We start from the raw sequence: 20,643 nt of genomic DNA on the forward strand, positions 1-20,643 counted from the left end.
TCTTCTTAGAACTTTTGAACTTATGTCTTGGTTTTTCCTTAACTATTTACGTCCTTTATTTATAATTCATTTTTTAATTTTTTATTTGACAAAGCTGTTAAAGAGATAAAGATCTTTTGGCTGATGAACAGTAGTTCAGAAATTTCTCAAAACTTGGCGGGCAATTCTCGCATATCAAATATCATAAAATAAAAATACAATTTACATCAGCCTAAGTGGGATAAGACAAATATATTCTGGATTTCTTTTACTGGTGAAGATTTTCATGCAGATTTGTGGATACATAAATTGGGGTTAGTCTTCCACTTGTATACCTCTGATAAATTAGTGATAAAACGTATCTCAGATGGAAAAAAATATCTTAAAAGATCAATATCGCTGAAACTTCCACCAAATGAATGTTTAGAGTCTTCCTTTCGTTTGAGGCTAATTTCAAAATGTCTTATCGAGGGGTCTAGAACAAAAAAAAATCCCTGTTTTTAGTGTGGACGAACAACGAGACTAACTCAGAGAGTGAGGCACTTTTGCTGAGTTGAATGGAGAAATTTATAAATCCGTACACTCCCGATCATAAGTTTAAGGACACCCCCTAAAAACGTCCAATGTTCGTTCTTTTTGAATGGAAATACGAAGAGGCAAATTGCTCAATATCATTTTCAAATTTTGTATACCAAAGGTTCACCCGAAGTTACACTATTTTTTAAAATTTACTCTGAAGAATTATAATTGATTTTCTCATATTTGACTTGAAAAAAAAAAATGAAGTTAAAAGTAGTAGTTGAACCCTTATGCTATACTATTCATACCATTCAAATAACCTAAGGAGATCAAAAATTGGACATAAAATGAGAGAGCTTTGAACACAACATATTTGCATATTCACAATCCGGAAGAACTTTGCCGCATGTAAAACATTGAAAACGACAGTTACTTCCTGACCTTCAGCTATAGCATATACAAATATTTTACATGCACACGAGCGCCGCATACCGAAAATATTATGAACTATTTACTGTTCACCAGCAAAAAAGCTTTGATCTCCTAAACAACTTTGCCGAAGACAGTAATTTTCTAGCTGTTCGGGATCTCGAGCTGTAGCATATATGAGGATTGCACGTATATACTAGCGCAGCGCAGTGAGAAAATTCATCAGCCAAAAGATCTTGACCTCCTGAACCACTTTGCCGAAGACAGTAATTTTCTATTTGGTCAGAATCTCGAGATATTTTATACGTGAAAATTTCACGTGTATACTAGCGCCGAGTAGTGAGAAAATTCTGAAACTTTGTGCACCAAAAAATAGGCTTTAACCTCCTGAACAACTTTGTTCAAGACAGTAACTTTCTATCTGGTCAGGATCTCGAGATATATCAGAGGCGAGAATTTCACATTTTACTAGCGCTAGTAGTGTCCACGAGCAAAAATTTTGCGATATCCTGAACAACTTTGCCGACGACAGTAATTTTCTTTCTGGTCAAGAACTTGACATATTTTATATGGGCGAATTTCACATGTATACTAGCACCATGAAGTGAAAAAATTATGAAGTACTGTCCACCAGCCAGAAGACCTTGACCTCTTGAACAACTCTGTCGTAGACAGTAACTTTCTATCTAATCAGGATCACGAGATATAGCATATGCGAGAAGTGTACATGTACACTAACGCCACGTGGTGAGAGAATTCTTAACTACTGTTTACCAGCCAAAAAGTCTTGATCCCCTAAACAACTTTGCCGAAGACAGCAACTTTCTAGCTGATCAAGATCTCGAACTATTGAATATGCGAGAAAGGCACGTATTTCAGCGCCGCATAGTGAGAAAATTCTGAACTATTGTCACCCAACAAAAAGATCTTGACTTCCTGAAAAACTTTGTCCAATACATTTACTTTCTATCTGGTTAGGTTCTAGAGATATTTTATATGCAAGAGTTTCATATGTATAGTAGCGCCGCAAAGTGAGAAAACTCTGAACCTGCGAAAAAGCCTTGACCTCCTGAACAACTATGCCGAAGACAGTACCTTTCTATCTGGTTGGGAACTCGAGATATTTTATATGAGAATTTCACGTGTATACTAGCGTCGCGTAGTTAGCAAATTCTGAACTATTGAGCGCCAAGCAATAGACTTTGACCTCCTGAAAAACTTTGTCAAGGACAGTAACTTTCTATCTGCTCAGGTTCTCGAGATATATCACATACGAGAATTTCACATGTATACTAGCGCTACGTAGTGAGAAAATTCTGAACTACTGTCCGCCAGCGACAAGGCTATGATCTTCTGAACAACTTTGTCGGAGACAGTAACTTTCTATCGGGTCAGGATCTCGATATATTCCATGTTGTAATCAATTAAGCCAAATCCCACGTAGTATGGTCACAGTTTACGCGGTTTCCATTTACATTTTCTCTATTATCCGTATTTTTTAGGTGTTTACTGTAATCAATGGTTAGCTTGTATAGATCAAAATAAGTTTTTTGAGGAATACTCGTTGGTTTTCGATCGATTGGTAGCTCAGAAACAAAATGGCAATGGAAAACTCATGTGTGTTGTACAAAGTACAATAGCGCGAGTAACGGAGGGTTAACAATGTACAGGGTGCGTGACGAATTTTTTCAGTAAATGGCATATTTGAGAAAAAATACACCAGTTAGTTATTCTAGCAATGAATTTTGTGCGATTTATTTTCTTTCGCAATATATGGAAGTTGTAAGCAAATTTATTCAAAAAAATTGCCTTCCCTTTCGACGAATGTAGTTAGACGCTTCCGGAAACTGCAGTATGCACGTTTTAAAATGTTTCGATCCATAGATGTGATCACTGCCTTGATTTTAGCTTTTAGCGACTTAAGTGTGGTGTGAGGGGTTCTATTTGTATCCCGTTGGACGACGCCCTATACAAAATAATCCAACGGATTGATATCGGGACTGCTTGGGGGCCAAATTTCTTCCTCCCAAATTTACGAAATATTTTCCGTAAGCCTTTTCTGTGCTTTATTAGCAGTATGAGTAGGTGCTCCGTAATATTATACACTGTTCTTTCAGACACATTTACTGACCGAATTATTTCTTTCATGCATAATCCGGCGCGCAACAAAGCGACAACGGCTAACAGATTGCTCTCTTGTTTCAACATCTTTACGTTTACTCAACATTGTTTGTTTAAATCTTACACCTAACAGTATAAGCTATCCAGTGCTGCCAAATATATCTAAATCATGATGCACAAGCATGAGAAATTACTATTTGAAATTTACTGCAAAAATTCGTCACGCACCCTGTATTTGATAAGGCTCAATCGAATTAACTACAAAGCCGAGGATTCTTGTTCACTTTACAAAGCTTCGTAAAACTATAGTAAAAAGGTACAACACAATAAATACTTTATCATCCTCTATCCAATAAGCCTCCTCCATCAGAACGGGAGCCGCTTCCAGTGGTTTCATTGTATGGCAGATTCGCCAACGGAGGTCATAGCGCTTCCATTGAAGCAATGGATGCAAAACGTGGTCAGCACTCACACATTCATCACGAAACGGTTGCTTTCCAAAGTCGGTTGCTGCCGAGTAAACATCTCTTTTCAATACATTTTTTTTTAAATGAGTTGAGCAGAGCTGAAGTGTTTCGATGAATTTTATTCATTTATTATTATTTGTTGAATGATCCACATTATCAAAATAATTTACACAAACCTTTGAGCAATAATGTTTTTTTTTCTTTGTTCTTTTAATTTTTTTAAGACTGCCTATCGTAGTTGCTACTCCGTTAGTGATTAGAATCAGAGAAATAGCATAGCGAATCACATAGATGGAGCTTGGGACTAGGTTTCCATCTTCAATGCACACAAGTTCTGATTCATTTTATTTATAGATCCGAGTGGGGAAGGATGATTAGTTTGACAATCGTCGTACTACACTGAGGCAAATAGACTTAAGAATTTCATAAGGCTTGACTTATGAACAAAACATATGAATTTCATACGCGTGACTTATGAAAGATTTTCGGATAACATGAGGTAGTTTCATTTGCTTATCCTTGACAGATACGCGTATTTCGGCTACAATGTGCAGACTTCTCCGGTGTCTTGTACTAATACTGGACTATTAGTACAATACATTGAAGAAGTCTGCACATTGTTGCCGAAATACGCGTATCTGTCAAGGATAAGCAAATAAGATAGTGGAATTAAATGGAAATTACTAATCCTCTCTCTATTTCTCTTTATATACGAGGTAGCTCTTGTACGCCTTTAACTATTTAATTTTCGCAAGTGTTGAAAGACGAGTAGTCTCAACGTCCATGGTTCGGTTCCAATCTGCTCCGATTTATTATTTTTTTGTCAAAAATATTTTTCATAAGGCAAATCAATGAAATTCATACCGATTTTTTGTGGCTAAAATTCATAAGTGGTTCTTATGGAATTCTTATGTTCTTGTGCCTCAGTGTAGGGATCGAGTATACCTCTGCATCTCCACAATTGTTGCGAGAAGGATAGTTGTGTTAGTGGGTTGGGTTATTATAATTTTTAGAGCAGGATGCACACTGCGGTAGGTAAGTGATGCGATCAGTGAAAGCAGCAGACTGTTTTTATTTTAAATCTAGTAGGGAGAGAATAAGGTATAGTGTCAAATTTCAAAGCAAAGGACGGGCCTGGGCTTGAACTCCCCACCTTTTGCTTAGTAAGCAAAAACGGTAGCCGCTAAGCTATCGAGCATGTCTTATTTTCTTTATTCTCTTCAAATTAAAATTAAAGAATCCACCTGAAGTCGACTACAAATATCATTTTTATTTTTATATTTCTGTTATTTTTCGGAATTCGTACTTCATTAGACCCCTCGCTAAAAATTAGTACACAGTAATATTTTCACACTGGTCTTAAAATGTTAATATTGAAATTCTTAAAGTTTTCTCTAGAACTCGAATTTATTAGTGTAGCATGCCAATACTGTTCTAAAGCTGTTCAATACTGTTTTAAATAAGTCGATTTTTCAGTTTTCTGGCCTATTAAAAAATACTCTGTATTTATTTTCTACACAGAAGTCTAAAATGCGCAATACATTTAAAAAAAATGAGTATTGTTTTGATTTTGAAATAGTTACATCAAATTCTTACCACACAACAGGAGATCTACTCGGAATCTATTGACGGAATGTTCTCTTAATTTTAGTCAAAACGTTCACTATGTAAAAAATACTTTTTGTAAATATTTGAAATTTTTACTACAGAACAGTTGAAGGCGATCAGACGCGACCTTCTCCGATTAACATAATTGTATGTTTTGGACAGTCTCACACATTTGTGCTAAGATTTTGCAATATATATCAAAATGACGTGTTCAATGTTTATAAATAAATTATACTCGGAGACAAACCAGCGTCTAACTAACTAAATAAATTATAGCACAAAATCGTTACTTCTAATTGAAATGACGTCTGACACAATTTTTTTTGGAAAAAAATAAAGTTTCTATTAAAATAGGCATGTGTTTTTTTCTCGATTTATTTTCCGTCGATCTTGTTTTCCGTGCTGAGCTTCCACACCTGGACCCTCTCTATCGACCCATCAACCACATAACATATGTGGAAATTCATGCTAATAAACTTTATTAAAAGATTACCCCTTTTTTGTGTTGCTGTTGTGGTATAGTTGGCCATGGATCTGTCAAAATACAATTTTCGTGATAACGACACTGAGCGTTCATAAGGACCAATGTCGAAAACGTAAACAACTGCTTCTTTCTTGAATTTCTCGTAGTTCAAATTCAATCAATGTAAGCCACCAATTCTATCGGAAAGGGGGACTCTCACTCTACACAAGCATCGTGGTGGTTTACTTGAGCGGATTTTCATTCTCGAGAAATTCGTGGAAAAAGTAATTGTTAAACGTTTGCGACATTGGCTCTTATGAAAGAAAAGGAGATACATTGTTGCATGCTCAGTAAGCATTGACGTTGACGACGACTCTGCAACTGTTTACTCCTATGGTAAAATCCCATAAGCATCGGACAATCTGTCCATGAAGTCTAGCGGACTTTGTCTTATCTCTTCACTCCACCATGGCCGCCGTCTTTTCACGCATAGATTGACAGTATCTTATGGGATTTTCATAGGAGAAGGAAATGCCCACCATGTTTCACCCATGTCCATCCAACCGGGAAAACCGGGAAATCCGGGAAAAACCCGGGAATTCGGATTTACCGGGAAAAATGCGGGAAAACCCAAATTGCTCCGGGAAAGATCACATATACTGATCCCAAGTAAAAAATTGATGTTTTATTAGTTTTGTAAGCCATTATTTGGTCTTGAAGAATCCTTTAAACTTTTAAACTTGTAATGTTACTTGGAATCAATCAACTTTATAACACATACATCATTATATTCTCTTGCTTACAACTTTCATATTATTCTTTTCTCTCACTCGCAATTTGTTCGCGCCCGGATCAAGCGGTGATTTTGTCGTTGTTCCTACTACGATAGCTAAATTTATACAATTTCATATGGTATCATTGGAATACATATGATGTCATATGGTGTCATTGCTTGAATTCTTTCGCTACAGTTTTCCTAGTGAAGTAGTTCTAGTATAAAGGCTGAGCGAGACATACATAAGCAGATTCATGCCGTCTCAAACTCCTTTCAAACTTCGATCATGCTTGGCATGCAAATTTTCGACAGCGGACATAGAGATAAATTAAACATTCATTTCTGCAGTTTGTGCTAACCAGATACCAAGATTAGGACATCTTTGAATACCGAGGTTAGTCTATAAAACATAAAGATCTGAATCCATACCTCCAAAATCATGAGTTCAAATCTCACCCGGATAAAGCACGAATGATCCGAGAGTGTGAAAATTACTATAAATAAAAAAAAATACTTTCCTTGAAATTTTGCTAAGCATTCTCAAATCATCCTCTTGGAATCCGGTAAAGATTCTTTTAAGATTATTTCAAAAATCATCATTGGAATTTCCTGGCATTTCTCTTCTCAATTTCAATCCCCAATTGCGAATAACATAATTTGACATAAACCTTACTACATATTACATACTGTATTCTTTAGGGTCAACAGTTAAGCGAAATAATAATCTATGCTTCAAGTAAGGATAAAACACAATCATACGATAAAACTTGTGACGGTACTTGGGATATGTTACCATATTTACCTGTTTCAATTAAACTAGGAAAACTAGGTTAGACAACTGGAAAAAAAACCCGAAAAAACAGGTTTTTAAATTCTTAAATATAATGGCCAGAGTGCGTTAACTTCAATAAAAATTAGGATATACAATTTCCATTGTCTATAATCTCGAGATATCACAAATTTTCTGAGGTTTCGAAAAAAATAAACTCTGGTTCCGATATTCTTTTAATCATCTTGTTGGAGAATGGTCTAGGAAACTTTCCAAGCGCTAGAGATATTTTCAAAGACCTGAATTTCATCCTTTCCAAGCCCATCAAATTGTAGTTTCTACAAGTCCGGAATTGCCTACAATGAATTTTTCTTCATTTATCGTCAACAGTCGCTCGCCAGCTGGCAAAATAAATGGAGTGAAGGGAGTTTGGGACGATGGCTATTCTCGATCATCCCTAAGGTGTCGAAGAATCCTTGGTTCAAGGGGTTGGATGTGGGTCGAGACTTCATTCGTCTGATGTCTCGCCTCATGTCCAATCACTATTCGTTAAACGCTCACTTGTTTCGTGTTGGGCTGGGAGACAGCAATCTCTGTGAATGTGGACAAGGTTACCAAGACGCCGATCACATCCTTTGGTCTTGTGCTGAGCATCGTGGAGTCAGATCTGAGCTGTGCGATTCCCTTCGGGCTCGAGGTAAACAACCTAATGTTCCAGTTCGGGATATTTTGGCTAGACGTGATCTGGAGTTTATGAAACTCAAATATGTTTACTTTAAGAATACTAACCTTAGATTGTAAGTTTGATTAACCTTGTGTTTAGTTTGTGTATTGTGCGTGTAGTTTTTTTAATGTTTGTTTTCAAGATGAATAGAAATAAGTTCATGTTTTAGGATTAATTAAATATTTATATAATAAATCATATTTCAAACCTCCTTCTCCCTTTCCCCATCCAAAAAATTGTAAATCTCCACTAACCTCGAGACGACCGCGAGTAATCGGTTCAATTCCTTTAACTCTAGATTTAAGACATTATTCATGTATAATGCAAATGATAACTCGGCTCTGTAAAGTTTATTCGATTGAGCCTGTACAAATAAATTAACATAAAAAAAAAAAAAAAAAAAAACAAGTCCGGAATCAGCAAATTTTCAATCCCAGGTTTTAGATAAATTCTATGTTTAAAATCATGAAATATTTTCTATATTTTAGAATCATTAAATGTTTCTCAGACTGTGAACGTTCATTCTTACACATCGTTAATTATTCTACGCTTTCTTATTTTGTTTGAATTAAAGATAACGAATTACTAAGTACCAGCATCAAACAAAAACAAATGTCCAAGATCTCTAAAATGTACTCTTACATTTTTTTTGAAGATCGAAATTTTTCGAGAAAATTTTCCTCGTTCCAGAATAATGATAATTATTGATACGGTCCAGAACACTGACGTTTGCTGATGAGATTTTACCATAAGAGTAAAGAGCTACAGAGTGGCGGAAAAGGTGAATTATAAATTGTCACGGTAATGCGGCCATTCTGTTTTTCGACTAGCTCTACGGGGGGCTTATCAAAGGATTTTTTAACTAGTATTTTTCAAGTCGGTCAAAAGCCAATCAAGAGGGCTATTAATCAGTTATATTGCCTATTTACAGATGTAATATTTCTTTGTATCTTCAACGTGGTTGAATTGTATTGCATTCATTACGGAAAATACGTTAATGGAATGTAATTTACTGCAACTAATTTGAAGATTGAATGATTGTTGTATGTTGGAAAATTGTTTACTGTTCTTTTAGTAAGTTAACTTGTGAACGTTATGATAACATCACGAAATATGCTGTTGTTGGATGTTAACGTTATTTTTTTTCTTAAAAGGCTAGACATAAAAATAGGGTAAGTGTTCCAGTTGTTCCTTTCCCATGTAATAATTTTGGATATTTGGGGGTTTTTTAGATCATGATTTAGACTTGTAGCATGCTTTAAACCCACTATGAAACTTGCAATGTTACTTGGGTTAGCAGTTCCTGCTAACTTTGAGACTGCTAGCTGGAAGTCCCAGACTGGGAACTTAGTCATAGTGGTCGAAACAAGTTTGTTAGGATCGCCTTTTGGCTTTTCGATCAACTTTTCCACGTTTTTTAGAACAAAGTAATTGAAGTAGATCTTTGTGTTGGGATTTGAGCAAAAATGTTTATTTGACCGTAGTTGAGAAACATATCGAGGGTTGAATCCTTGGGTATTTCAGATCAAAATTCTTGTCAATGGAACGATGGTCAGCATATTTTCCGCATAAGCCGCAAAGTTTTGCTGCTTTTTGTGCAGTTAACTCCAAATTTGCGCGGTCGAATTTTTCCCCCTACGAATCCAAATTAAATTAAAGGTTGATGCAATTGGTTCCAAACAATGAGAAAAAGTTTACGAAACAAATAGTTCATACATTTTTACTCTAAGTTTACAGAAAGAAAATTGAAAATATACCCGCTCAAACTTGGAGTTAGAAGACTGTATACAGTTAACATATGGTAACTTACAATGACATTTCACGAGTAATCATTGGGTGGCAGGTCATTGCATAAAAAATCGGCAAAAATTGTCTACTTTTTTATGCAAACGTTAATCTTTTTTTTTTGCTGTAAAGCAAGATGATGCGTTTGTTAAAGCTAGTTATATAGTTATAAATAAAGTACATAAATAGTTAAGAAAAAATAAAGACATAAGTTCAGAAGTGCTAAAAAAATTAGAATTACAAACCACGTTATAATTAATTAAATAGAATCGGCTGATCCCCTTTCTCATTTTACAGCTGGTATAATCAATTTGATAGATCGATGGCCTACTGTACCACTTGACATTATTGAAATGGGGTCGATTTTTGATGATCGAGTTCCACATATCAAGACCAACAATTGAAATGGCCTTAACTCCATTTTGCAAACAAACCTTGTAAAGAAATTTTCTCGTGAATCGAAGTCCGCAAAGGCAAACCAACACAATGAACTGGTAGGAGAAATTCTCCTCTACCCGATTGTGGTTTAGGTTTGCGAATGAAGGTTTCGGTTCGCGAGAAAATGTCCTTACAAGGTTTGTTTACAAAATGGAGTTAAGGCCATTTCTTGAATGTTATGTGCATCAACTCATGAACCGGGGACCAATTTATGAATTCCCCTACAATAAACTTGATAATTTTTCTCAGGAACATTCTATGAATTCTTTCGGTTATTTGAATAAACTAGAGAGCGTCTTGTATAATAAAGGAGCGGACTGGCAGGTTTTGAGCCAAACGAACTGTCAAAGCCAGAGCCAATCGAGCAGTGCCTATCTTAATTGCATTGGCAGTGTTGCTAGTAATCATCTAGGCATAGGTTGCCAAGACAGTTTGTTTTGAATCCGTTCCTCTCTTATACTAGACCCTCTCTAGAGTAAACCACGTTGAACGATTCCATGCTGGTTGATGGGCCCCAATGGAGTTGTGCAAAATAGACAAGGGGTAATACAATTTAAATATAGGGTAAATGTCGGCTTCGGCACCCATTGACTGTTTTCGGCAACCAAAATTTAAACGTTAATTTCACTATGTTTTCCCATCAACACACTTCCCTGAATGCATCCAAACGATTCTTTAGTCTTTCAGCTTCAATCTGATTGTATGTGTACGTCTGAGCAGTCCTGTTATGGCAGATTTTTATTCAAATGAAGCATACGTACTCTAAAATGGGGTTGATTTCAAGTTGCCGATAATAGAACAGCTGGTTAACACGCAGTTCTAATGGGAAGGTTGCCGAAGAAAACGAGGCTGCCGACAATAGTCACACTCACCTGAGAAGTTTGGAGCGTTGTAAAAACGCTTTCAAACAGTTTTGAAGAATTCTGTCGATTAAAACGGATAGAGAAGCAAGTAGCAGATGAATGTAAACCAACAGACACGTCATATATGTGCGTGACGCTGAGAAAATGCTAATAGAAGTGTGGACACTGCTTAGATTGACGAGAATACGTAAATTCCCCTATTTGCAAATATCTTCAAATATTTAAAAAATATCATCGAAAAGTGATTTTTGTGCTGAATACGTTTGTTTAACCGTTCAGCACTCGCACCGTTTATATAACGCGCGAGTGCTCGTGTTATAAAAGTTGGTGCGAGTAACTACTGAAAGGATAAAGGTATCATAAGAAATGATAAATAGCATCACATTAATTCGAGAGCCACATGTGAAAAGAGCATACAAGTTTTTGTAAACAAACCTTAGTAGGTCATTGGGAAGAAGAAAGCTTCCCCATACCCGGTGATGTTGATGGTTTTCATTTGTGTCATATGGGTGGCGAGAAAAGGGCATAGGAAGGATTGTTTACAAAAAGCTTGTATGCCCTTTTCACATGTTGTTCTTGAATTGGTATATATTTATTCACCCAAGGTGTCCCGGCCCTAGATACTGGATAGGTTTTCTTCGGATGAGATAGAATTGCAAATGTAAAAAGTGGGTTAGAACTGACGGGAAAAATGAGTAGGTCATGAAATTATGGTGGCATTGTTTACAGTTGAAATTGTGCGTATACCTTTTGAAGGAACGAAAATTATCTGTACAAAAATGTTTGTGAATTTTATGTTTAGTCCGTAGGATTTTTGAAGAACAAGCAATGGCATCGCTCGTCGTTCAAGGTATTGTGTTTTAACAATTAGTTATAGATATTGGGGATAGAGAATCTAAAAAGTGATAGTTTCAGACAGTTGAAGTCTCATAATTTATTCGAAGTTCTGAGGTGGTATAACAAACTACGAGCATGAGCATGAGCATACAGTTGTAAAGACTATAAAATTCTTAGTTAATATGAAGGAATTTAGAACTGGACCTCAATACCTCACCGATGATCCCTTGAGTATCGAGTAAGGAAAAGTTGGCTATATTTACATGCTTTATATTAGTGAGGGTCTAGGATAAGAAAGGAACGGACTGATTGTCTTCCAACAAAACGAACTGTCAATGCCAAGAGCCAATCAAGCAGCGCCTATCTTGCGTCACGTTTGCAATATTACTAGAAATTAGTAAACCGGGGTGCCAGGTGTTCTGAGAGATCGAAAAATGTCTGAAACTGTTTTCACATATCTTCATCACTTTTTCAACCGATGGAAACTAACGATTTTAAATTGGCTCACTACTTGACTAGCCTATTGGTCCCAAGCAAATCGATTAACGTACCCCATTCTAGTCGAAATTCTAGTACTACACAATGTTTGTTTTGATTCGCTATGAAAGTTTGAAAGATAAAATGAGGGGTTTGTGGATTTTCCTATGTTTCGAGGGGTGAATCGATTAGCTTGGGACCTAAGATAGTACCAGAGCTGAGCCAAAAAGTTGAGCACGTTTCTTCGGGACCTTCTGATCTTAGAGTTACCTCTATGGCTTTATCAAGTTGGAGAGCATGCGAGGAGGTTTTCAATATATTATAACTTACTATTTTGAAAATTTCGTAAGTTCAAGAATTTTAAAACATTTAAAAATTTAATTAAATTATTCAAGTCTACTTAATAGGATTTACATTTTTATATACTTTTCAAAGTATCTGCTATTTCATATACATTTTGGGCCATTATTGCGAAATTTGTAGATGGATGGAATGGACTTTGAAAATGTTTTAAAAATTGTTCAAGGCTGTGAGAATTAAGAATTATTTCAAAATCATGAGTCATATTCTGAAACATGAAATTAGTTTGAGACTTTTGTAAATTTTCAAAATTCTGGGCCTTAGAAAAAGAATAACCCATGCTGGAATAAATGTTCATGATTCTGGACCGAATTTTCAGATGCCAGACTTTGGAAATTTTCCGAGATCCAAGATTTGAAACAAATATCATAATGAAGGATATAGGAAAATTTTCAAGGTTCTTGGGCTTAAAGAAAATATTGATGGTTCTGGCATTTCGTACCTCATGAATTTCTATGAAAATTAATGAAGAATTTTGAGGCGAACAAATTCTAAGGATAATTCCTTTAGGAAATCGGAGGAGTACTGTATTCTAAGGGGGGCCTCAGATAGCCTAGTGCGTAAAGTCACGGTATTACCAAGCCGGAGGCGGCGGGTTCCATTCCCGGTCCGGTCGAGGGAATCTTTCGGGTTGGAAATTTTCTCGACTTCTCTGGGCATAGAGTATCATTGTGCTTGCCACACAATATACAAATGCATGCGTTGGTATTGGCATCGAAAGCTCTCAATTAATAACTGTGGAAGTGCATTTTGAACACTAAGTTGAGAGCACGCTAAGCAATAAGCTTGAAATGCGAACAAGAACAAGAACAAGAAGACTGTATTCTAAGAGAGTTGAGTTGTCTGGAATCACAGTTTAGTTTGGAGGCCGTTGTGTGAAGAATTTCAAACGCAATTTAAGAAATGCTTATCAGCTAATCTGCCGTTATACGCATAACTGTCCCATGTTCTATGCAATCCTTATGCACCGTGGAACTCTTATGCGTACAACGTCAGTAATTATTGAGGCATCTTGGTTCATGGTAAATGCTCAGTAGAATGTCAAGGGAGCTCTGCGAATAATTCGTCTGTAGTTTTGAAGAGAATTCAAGTGAAAAGAGCTTCAATTTAAGGAGAATTCCAAGGTGATAATTTAGTCCTGTAGAAAGTTCAAGGGATTTATTTTTTATAAAATCCATTTATTCATCAAGGCTTGATTGATTTTGTTTTGCGGAGCCGTGATTCAATTAAAATTATCAAGATAAGACTAAAGTTAGTAAAACGGGGGCCGAATACTAGCGGCTTACTCGAGACTAAGGATTTCCATTTTTAAACAGAGTGGAAATGGACAAATAGAAAAATGTACATAAGGGTGAATTGTCGTCTTAAGGGGGTATTCCCAATCTTTTGCCTTTTTTCGGCCTGTTTTTCAATTATTTTTTTTTTTCAAGGAAAATGAATAGTAATGCGCCTAACTCTTTGGGATTCTTGTTTATTGAACATTAACGTTTACAAATAAATTTTTTCCGACATAAAAAAAGACATTATTGACGTCACAAAATGGCGGCAAACAGACCCCTGTTCGCCGCAAACGCCTGGACGGGCGAAGACTTTTCTCTGGAACGGCTTCATCTGAAACAGATTTCGCGATGAAATTAATAATCTGCATAAGATTCTCTGGAGCTTCTCCCGTTGGCAGCAAAAAATCTTGCAAATTAACAAAATGGCGGCCATATGAAAAAACAGGCGATTTTTAGCCCGCTTTTTTGCAGCTTTAAGGTGCTTCAAACAATGTTAAATGTTAATATTTTTGGCTGAAAGTGGGAGAAGCTCCAAAGAATTTAATAAGGAACAAAATGCGCAAAGATTCAAGTCAATATCTCTTATAGTTTCTGAGAAAAATCTTCGCCCGATAAAAAAAATGTGGTTTCGAGAAAAACGCGTTTAAAGTTTTGACTTTAGTTAAAACCATTTGGGGGTTCTTACCATTAGTCAGCTATGCCTGGACACCGAATTCGCTGATCGGAAAACGGCTTGGGGGGATGAAAGTATATAGTCTAAAGTACAAAAAAACGTGAAAAACAAAAATTTGATTTTTTGAAAAAAAAGATCGGGAATACCCCCTTAATCTCCGTCGCCATCGTATCGGTGATAGAAAGTGGGAAATTACAATTGAAAATTTTATCGAAGTTTTCCTTTTTTGCCATCTACCTAATCTTGATTCGAGATTTGCAAAGTAGATTTATGACTTGGATATCAATTTTTTTTTAGGAATGTGGCTTCACAAAACGCGTTCACCCCGGGAACGGCCCCAGCGTAGAGGTTAACATTACTTGACATCACAAACATCATTCTTCTATAAATAAAAACAATGTTTGGAACTTCATATAAATAGAAGAAGTGTACCAGTTATAGTAAAAGTGCTCCCGTAATTTAGTCATACGGTCTAAAACCTTACAATTTGAATGACAATCGAAATTTCTTCCACAGGAAGTTAGTTTTAATGCTTGAGCTATATTATCTTGAACTAGATTTAGGCCAAACGGTCTAATTATTAATCTAATTACGAGATCACTAGTGCCATAACTGGTACACTTCCCCTATAATTCTGGAATCACAATAGGCCTAAAAAAATTGCCTTCGGTCTTTGAATAAAACATCGATTTACTTCTCTCACTTGGTGCCATAACATGGGCGGTATTTTCGTAATATTGTTACATACAATTTATTTATTGTTCAATTTATTATTTGATTGCATTCATCCTAATTGCAAAAACATCGCTCAGTAGTTAAGCAACAAAATATAATCTGTTTTTAAACCCCACGAAAACAGATAGAAGCTAGGCGTATGTTTTTAACAATCAAATTGCCTAAGCTTGCGATGAAGGAATCTAAAATAAGTTAAATCCTCCAGATACCCAATTTATTAAAAATAAATTTGGCTCCAGATTCTATAATACCAATTGATTCCCACAGAAAAATAATTCCTAATCTGTACTCGTCAATCTACATATGCCTGACCACCTCTTCTTCTCGCTTTTCTTTCCAGACAACAAACCATTCGTCAATACCGCCATTCTAGAGCTGGAGAAGAAGCTTTCATCCGCCACTGCCAACGTAAGCTGCCAAACGCAACATAATTCTAGTTATCAGCAACCTCATCAAGTGCAACAAACGATCTATCAGTCGAACAATCTCCTCAACCACCACTATCAATCACCACCGCAACAGCAACAGCATCCAACCGCCGACCATCCTCGAACGGATCCCTCAAGCTCAAGCCTCGTCAGTATCCTGCAGGTGCTTCGCGCAGAGCACGAATCCTCCGTGGAAAAGCGATCTCCCCGGCGGGACGTTCGCACCCGATCGTCCAGTATCGATCGGACCACGCCACCCCCTTCCGCACCGGGGCCCAGATTCGCTGCCGTCAACTTTCGCAAAGTTCACCGCCATCCACCGGTATCCTATCCGAAGAAACCTCTAGTCACGCAACGTTCGCTCGGATCTCCACCGTCGCCGAACGTCGTCGGTTCTTGCTTCTCGCCACCTTTTGGGACTTCCACTTCCCACCATCACCACCATCTGCCACCGGCACCATCAGCCTTCGCCGTCGCTACTGCTAACAGCGGGCAACAGCGCAGGCCACCGTTTAAGTCGGCCCTGAAGCGGAATGACGCATTCCTGAAGACCCGCTCCAAGACCATCTCGGATTTTTTCGGCCCCGAATCCACACCCATCAGCCGTCTGTTGAATATAATATGCCAAGAGAAGGAAGCGGAAAGAGCGCAAGCGATCATGAGCAGTAGCAGCGGTACCAGTAGTGTTCATAACGGCAACAGCAAAGCCAGGCCAGCCGGTACCAAAGGCGATGGTGTCCTGTCGAAGATTCCGATGGCGCCGACGGCGAATGCGTCATCGTCGTCGTCGTCTTCTTCCAGTTCTTCAACGACCAGGCTGCTTAAGTCACGCAAGGAGAATGTGATCCCGGTGGCGGCCTACAGCCACAGTTCGTCGCCGTCGATCCACTCCGGAAGTGGCGGCGCCGCTACGACTGAATCGTTCGCCACCAAGGACATAGATAGAATAGCGAAATATAAAGCCGACCGGCGGAAACCTATTTATTTAAGGAACACTGTCCAAGAAAACGAAAATGAAAGACTGGATAATAGAAAGAAGTAAGTATCAGCTTTGGGTTATCGGCGCAATGTAAATGGATAAGTTTCGTGTAACGACGGATTTTTCTCCCCTACCCAGATCAACGTCTAGATCAGCAACCAATACTCCTACGTCAAGTGCAATTCATAGTAAATCTCAATCATCCACGCTACATCATTCGAAAGCACCACCTTCGTCGTTGTCATCCTCGTCAGCAGCCTCCGCCGCGGGTAGGCCGTGGCGGGCCACGTCAGCCGGTTCCTCTTCTACATCCACTACCTCTGCTAGTACCGGCGGAGCAAAACCTGCCACGGCCCATGGTTCCCGACCGACGACGAGCACCGGAGGCAGCAGCTCATTGCCACTGTCACCATTGCATCAACCGCAGCAGAAGCAACTGCTCCAGCAGCAACGTAAACCTCGAGACCGCAGCAACGTTCGTGCAGCGAAATCCGAGGAGAAACAGGTTGCCGCCGCACCTCCGCAGCAACAGGTCAAGCTGCAGCCACAACATCAACAGCAACAACAGCAACAGCAGCCGATTCGAACGACCAGATCTTCCAGACTTCGTGCCGCTGCGCTGGGTAAGATTCATATCCCTGTCCCCCCTTCCCCTGCCAAGCCAACGCATTTCGTGCTTGGTCTTTCACCTACCTCCTCTTCTATTTTATAATGCACATTCGCGCGCTCGCGGGATTGATATGGCCAGCTGTTTTTTTTTTTTTTCATTTTCCATTCGGCTTCTTCTTTTGCCTGTCACATTCATATATTTATACTTATTGATTTTGCATATTACCTACTTTATATATTAGCTTTCATTTTAACCAACGCACCACCACCTCGGTATGGGTATTTTAAATTGGATTTTCTTCTTTCCATTTCTCTTCTTTTGCTTTGTGTTGTGTGTTTGTTGCTTATTGTTGCACCGTTGTTACTTACCCGTTGCCGGCTTGTTTCCGTAGCTTCTAGTGTGTTCTAACCTGTATGTGTGTTTGTGTAGATGGTGAAATGTTAACTTCAATGCTAATTTGGGAGCTGAACAATGATAAATAAAGCATTATCGACAACGTTTATTTGATGTATCCTGATGAATGTTGGCGTCTTTAGTGGAATACTCTTAACAATGAACGACAGAAGGAATAGACAGTTCCATTTAATTGCCTTTGTGCAGACTTCTTCAATTAACTGATACATAATAGAATTTTAAGTTGATCCAAGCACATTTGAAAAACATTTTAGGTTTTTTAGTTTCGTTTAGGCACGTCTTTTTAAGAAATCTTGGATCTACTAATTCCACTTGGCAATGTAAGCAGATGGACAAATTAAATATTAGTCAAACATAAGGCAAGGCTCAATTCAATCGTATCGTAGCAAAAAAAACTTGAGCTATTGTACATTCCGATTTGTTGTTCATATCTCGAAATCACGAAAATAATAATTTGATGATTTTACAATTTAGAGATTGTTTGTAAAATCATAGACTTAAGTTTCTCCAAAATAATCCTTCCTTCTTTGAAAGATCCCAACAAACAATTGCCTATTGAAGAAACGACTTCTTGACGATTTTATTCCACTTCATGCTTAATAATAATTGTAGTATTTTTAATAATAACATCTGTTCAGGCTTTGTTCACACAAATCTGGAGAATTTATTCAACCACAACATCGAAATATTTGGTGTTGAATAAGGTAGGTCGAGAAGCTTTTATTCGACTAAAAAGAGTTGTAACAGAGCTTATTCGATCAAATTTTTGATTATTCAGCGTTTATTAGACATCATTTACTTCCTTAGACAGCGATGGTATAAAGGTGTATATAGACGCTTGATTCTCATGTGAAATAATGTTTAATAAGACACTATTATTTAATATTAAACGATTATTCAACCACGGAATAATTAATCCGAAAATAAGAACGACACAGAAGAGCAGGGTTGTGTTCTCGTCAGTGATTGTTGTGTCATTTATTTCGGTCGAAGCACGCGCACCCACCATACAAGATCTAGAAAATCTATTACATACATACATACACACACATTTCGTTATATGGGATTCGAACCATGACCTTCCGATCACCAGCCGCTTGCCTTGCCATCTGAGCTATCCTAGATTACATCATATGGGCAGCTAAATAAGCAATAAAAGCTTGCATCTGAAAACCTATCAGCACTTCCAGCCGTAACTCTAGCTAATTCAAGGAGATGTGAGAAGATTAATTCATTCATAGTTGTTTAACATTAGACTAACGTTATCTCTCCATCTCTCTAATTTCGATGCAAAGGATGCTATTATTTTAGATAGATCTATGAATTGGTTGTCCTGAGTGATACGATTTATGATTACGATTTAAATTAATTAGGCGTAGAAAATAAATAAAAAAAAAAGGGTTGAGGCTGGGATTGAACTCGCGACCTTCTACTTGGAAAGCGGAAACGGTAACCACTATGCTACCAATTTCGTTTTGTTGTTAGCCTGGAGCAGTGTTGTGGAATAATGAATGAATACGCCGTTTGTAAAGCATTTACAAAGCATGCAATTAAAACATGGACGCATAGTGGTATAAGAGCTATTATGCTGACTGTTTTCACCTTTATTCAGCAATATTGTTAAGCAATGCAATGGAATCTAGTAATGGAGCTAGACAACAATTATTGGACGTTTAATAAAGCATGTTATTAAATCAATTGAAATAGTCGGATTAAAGCGTCAATGTATGTGCAAATTACACTTATTCAGTTTGTTATTAGATCAAACTTCTGGTTCTGAATCAAGAGGACAGTCAACGTTTATAAAGCTTTTAATAAGTAAATTAATCATATCAGAGCAAACGGCGGAATAAAGGCGCATCTATCGATCTCAATGAACTTTTTTCAGCACATAATTCGACATCCTGTTTTATTCAGCATTGTACACTGTTATACAGCATTTATTCAATGTGTATGCTTATTTGTGACTGTGAATTGTTTGTTGGGATGCTTGTGTGCCATTTGGCCTAAGACCGTAGTGGTTTTTGGAGACTCGAATATTTTTTATCATTTGAATTTGCGGCACTCAGAGAACTCAGAGAGCTCTCAATAAATTTGCTGGGTTCAGTCAAAAGTGGAATTGAGGGGGTAAGAAGGAAAGGGGTGTAAGTGACTTGATCGGTTCTCTTCATCGACTTTCTCTTTTGATAGCCACAGCTTTTTAAACCGATTTTGTGCAATTTCTGGCACATAGTTTGATGAAGGAGGTTCTCATCTAGCATCCAGAATGGCACACGAATCAGCTGAATTATTAACGAAAGAGAAAGTCGATGAAGAGAATCGATCAAAGTCACTGACACCCCTTTCTTTATAACCCTCTCATTTATGATCGTAAAATTGATCCCTTTTTAATAGTGTTGAGCATTTCGTTCGTTTTCTCTTGAAAACTCGTCATTTTTATAATTGCGCCCGTAAATACGCCCTCATCTCGGCCCTCATTAAATCACCCTCAAGATGTATACCAACAACAATTTGCCCAATACTATCCGCCTTGTTTTGATTTCCTTAAAACAGGATTGGGCGATCTTCAGAGAAAGATCGATCTTGACGGATCGATCTTATATTTGGCTCTAGAATCGATCCACTGATTAAATCGGTATCAAAGAAACGATCTTTTGATTTTAATTTTAATACGCTTGTTTACGTTGGTACCCCAAGAAATTATTTCCTTTATAATATTCAATTAAATGTTGTCGTGACGGTAAGGGGCTGTTCATTAACTACGTAGACAGTTTTTTGGGATTCTTGACCCCCCCCCCCACTGCGTAGACAATTGTCCACACCATTTTTTTTTTTAATTTGTATGGGCCGTGGGTAATTCCCAACCCCCCTAACCTGTATACGTAGTTTATGAACAACCCCTAAGAAGCA

General features: G+C 37.5%; 1 protein-coding gene across 8 annotated transcripts in view; it reads left to right on the forward strand.

Moving 5' to 3' along the window:
- Svil (Supervillin) overlaps nucleotides 1-20,643 on the forward strand; it is an 807,253-nt gene that overhangs the window by 483,939 nt on the left and 302,671 nt on the right. For all 8 annotated transcript variants that reach the window (XM_065230080.1, XM_065230078.1, XM_065230079.1 and 5 more), the window contains 2 exons: nucleotides 15,643-16,768; nucleotides 16,848-17,332. In XM_065230080.1, the coding sequence (XP_065086152.1) occupies nucleotides 15,643-16,768; nucleotides 16,848-17,332 (1,611 nt within the window). The remainder of the gene's footprint in view (nucleotides 1-15,642; nucleotides 16,769-16,847; nucleotides 17,333-20,643) is intronic.

The sequence above is a fragment of the Ochlerotatus camptorhynchus genome, unplaced genomic scaffold, assembly GCF_037179485.1.
Source record: "Ochlerotatus camptorhynchus isolate MF236.1 unplaced genomic scaffold, CSIRO-AGI_Acam_v1.1 ptg000328l, whole genome shotgun sequence".
NCBI lineage: Eukaryota > Metazoa > Arthropoda > Insecta > Diptera > Culicidae > Ochlerotatus > Ochlerotatus camptorhynchus.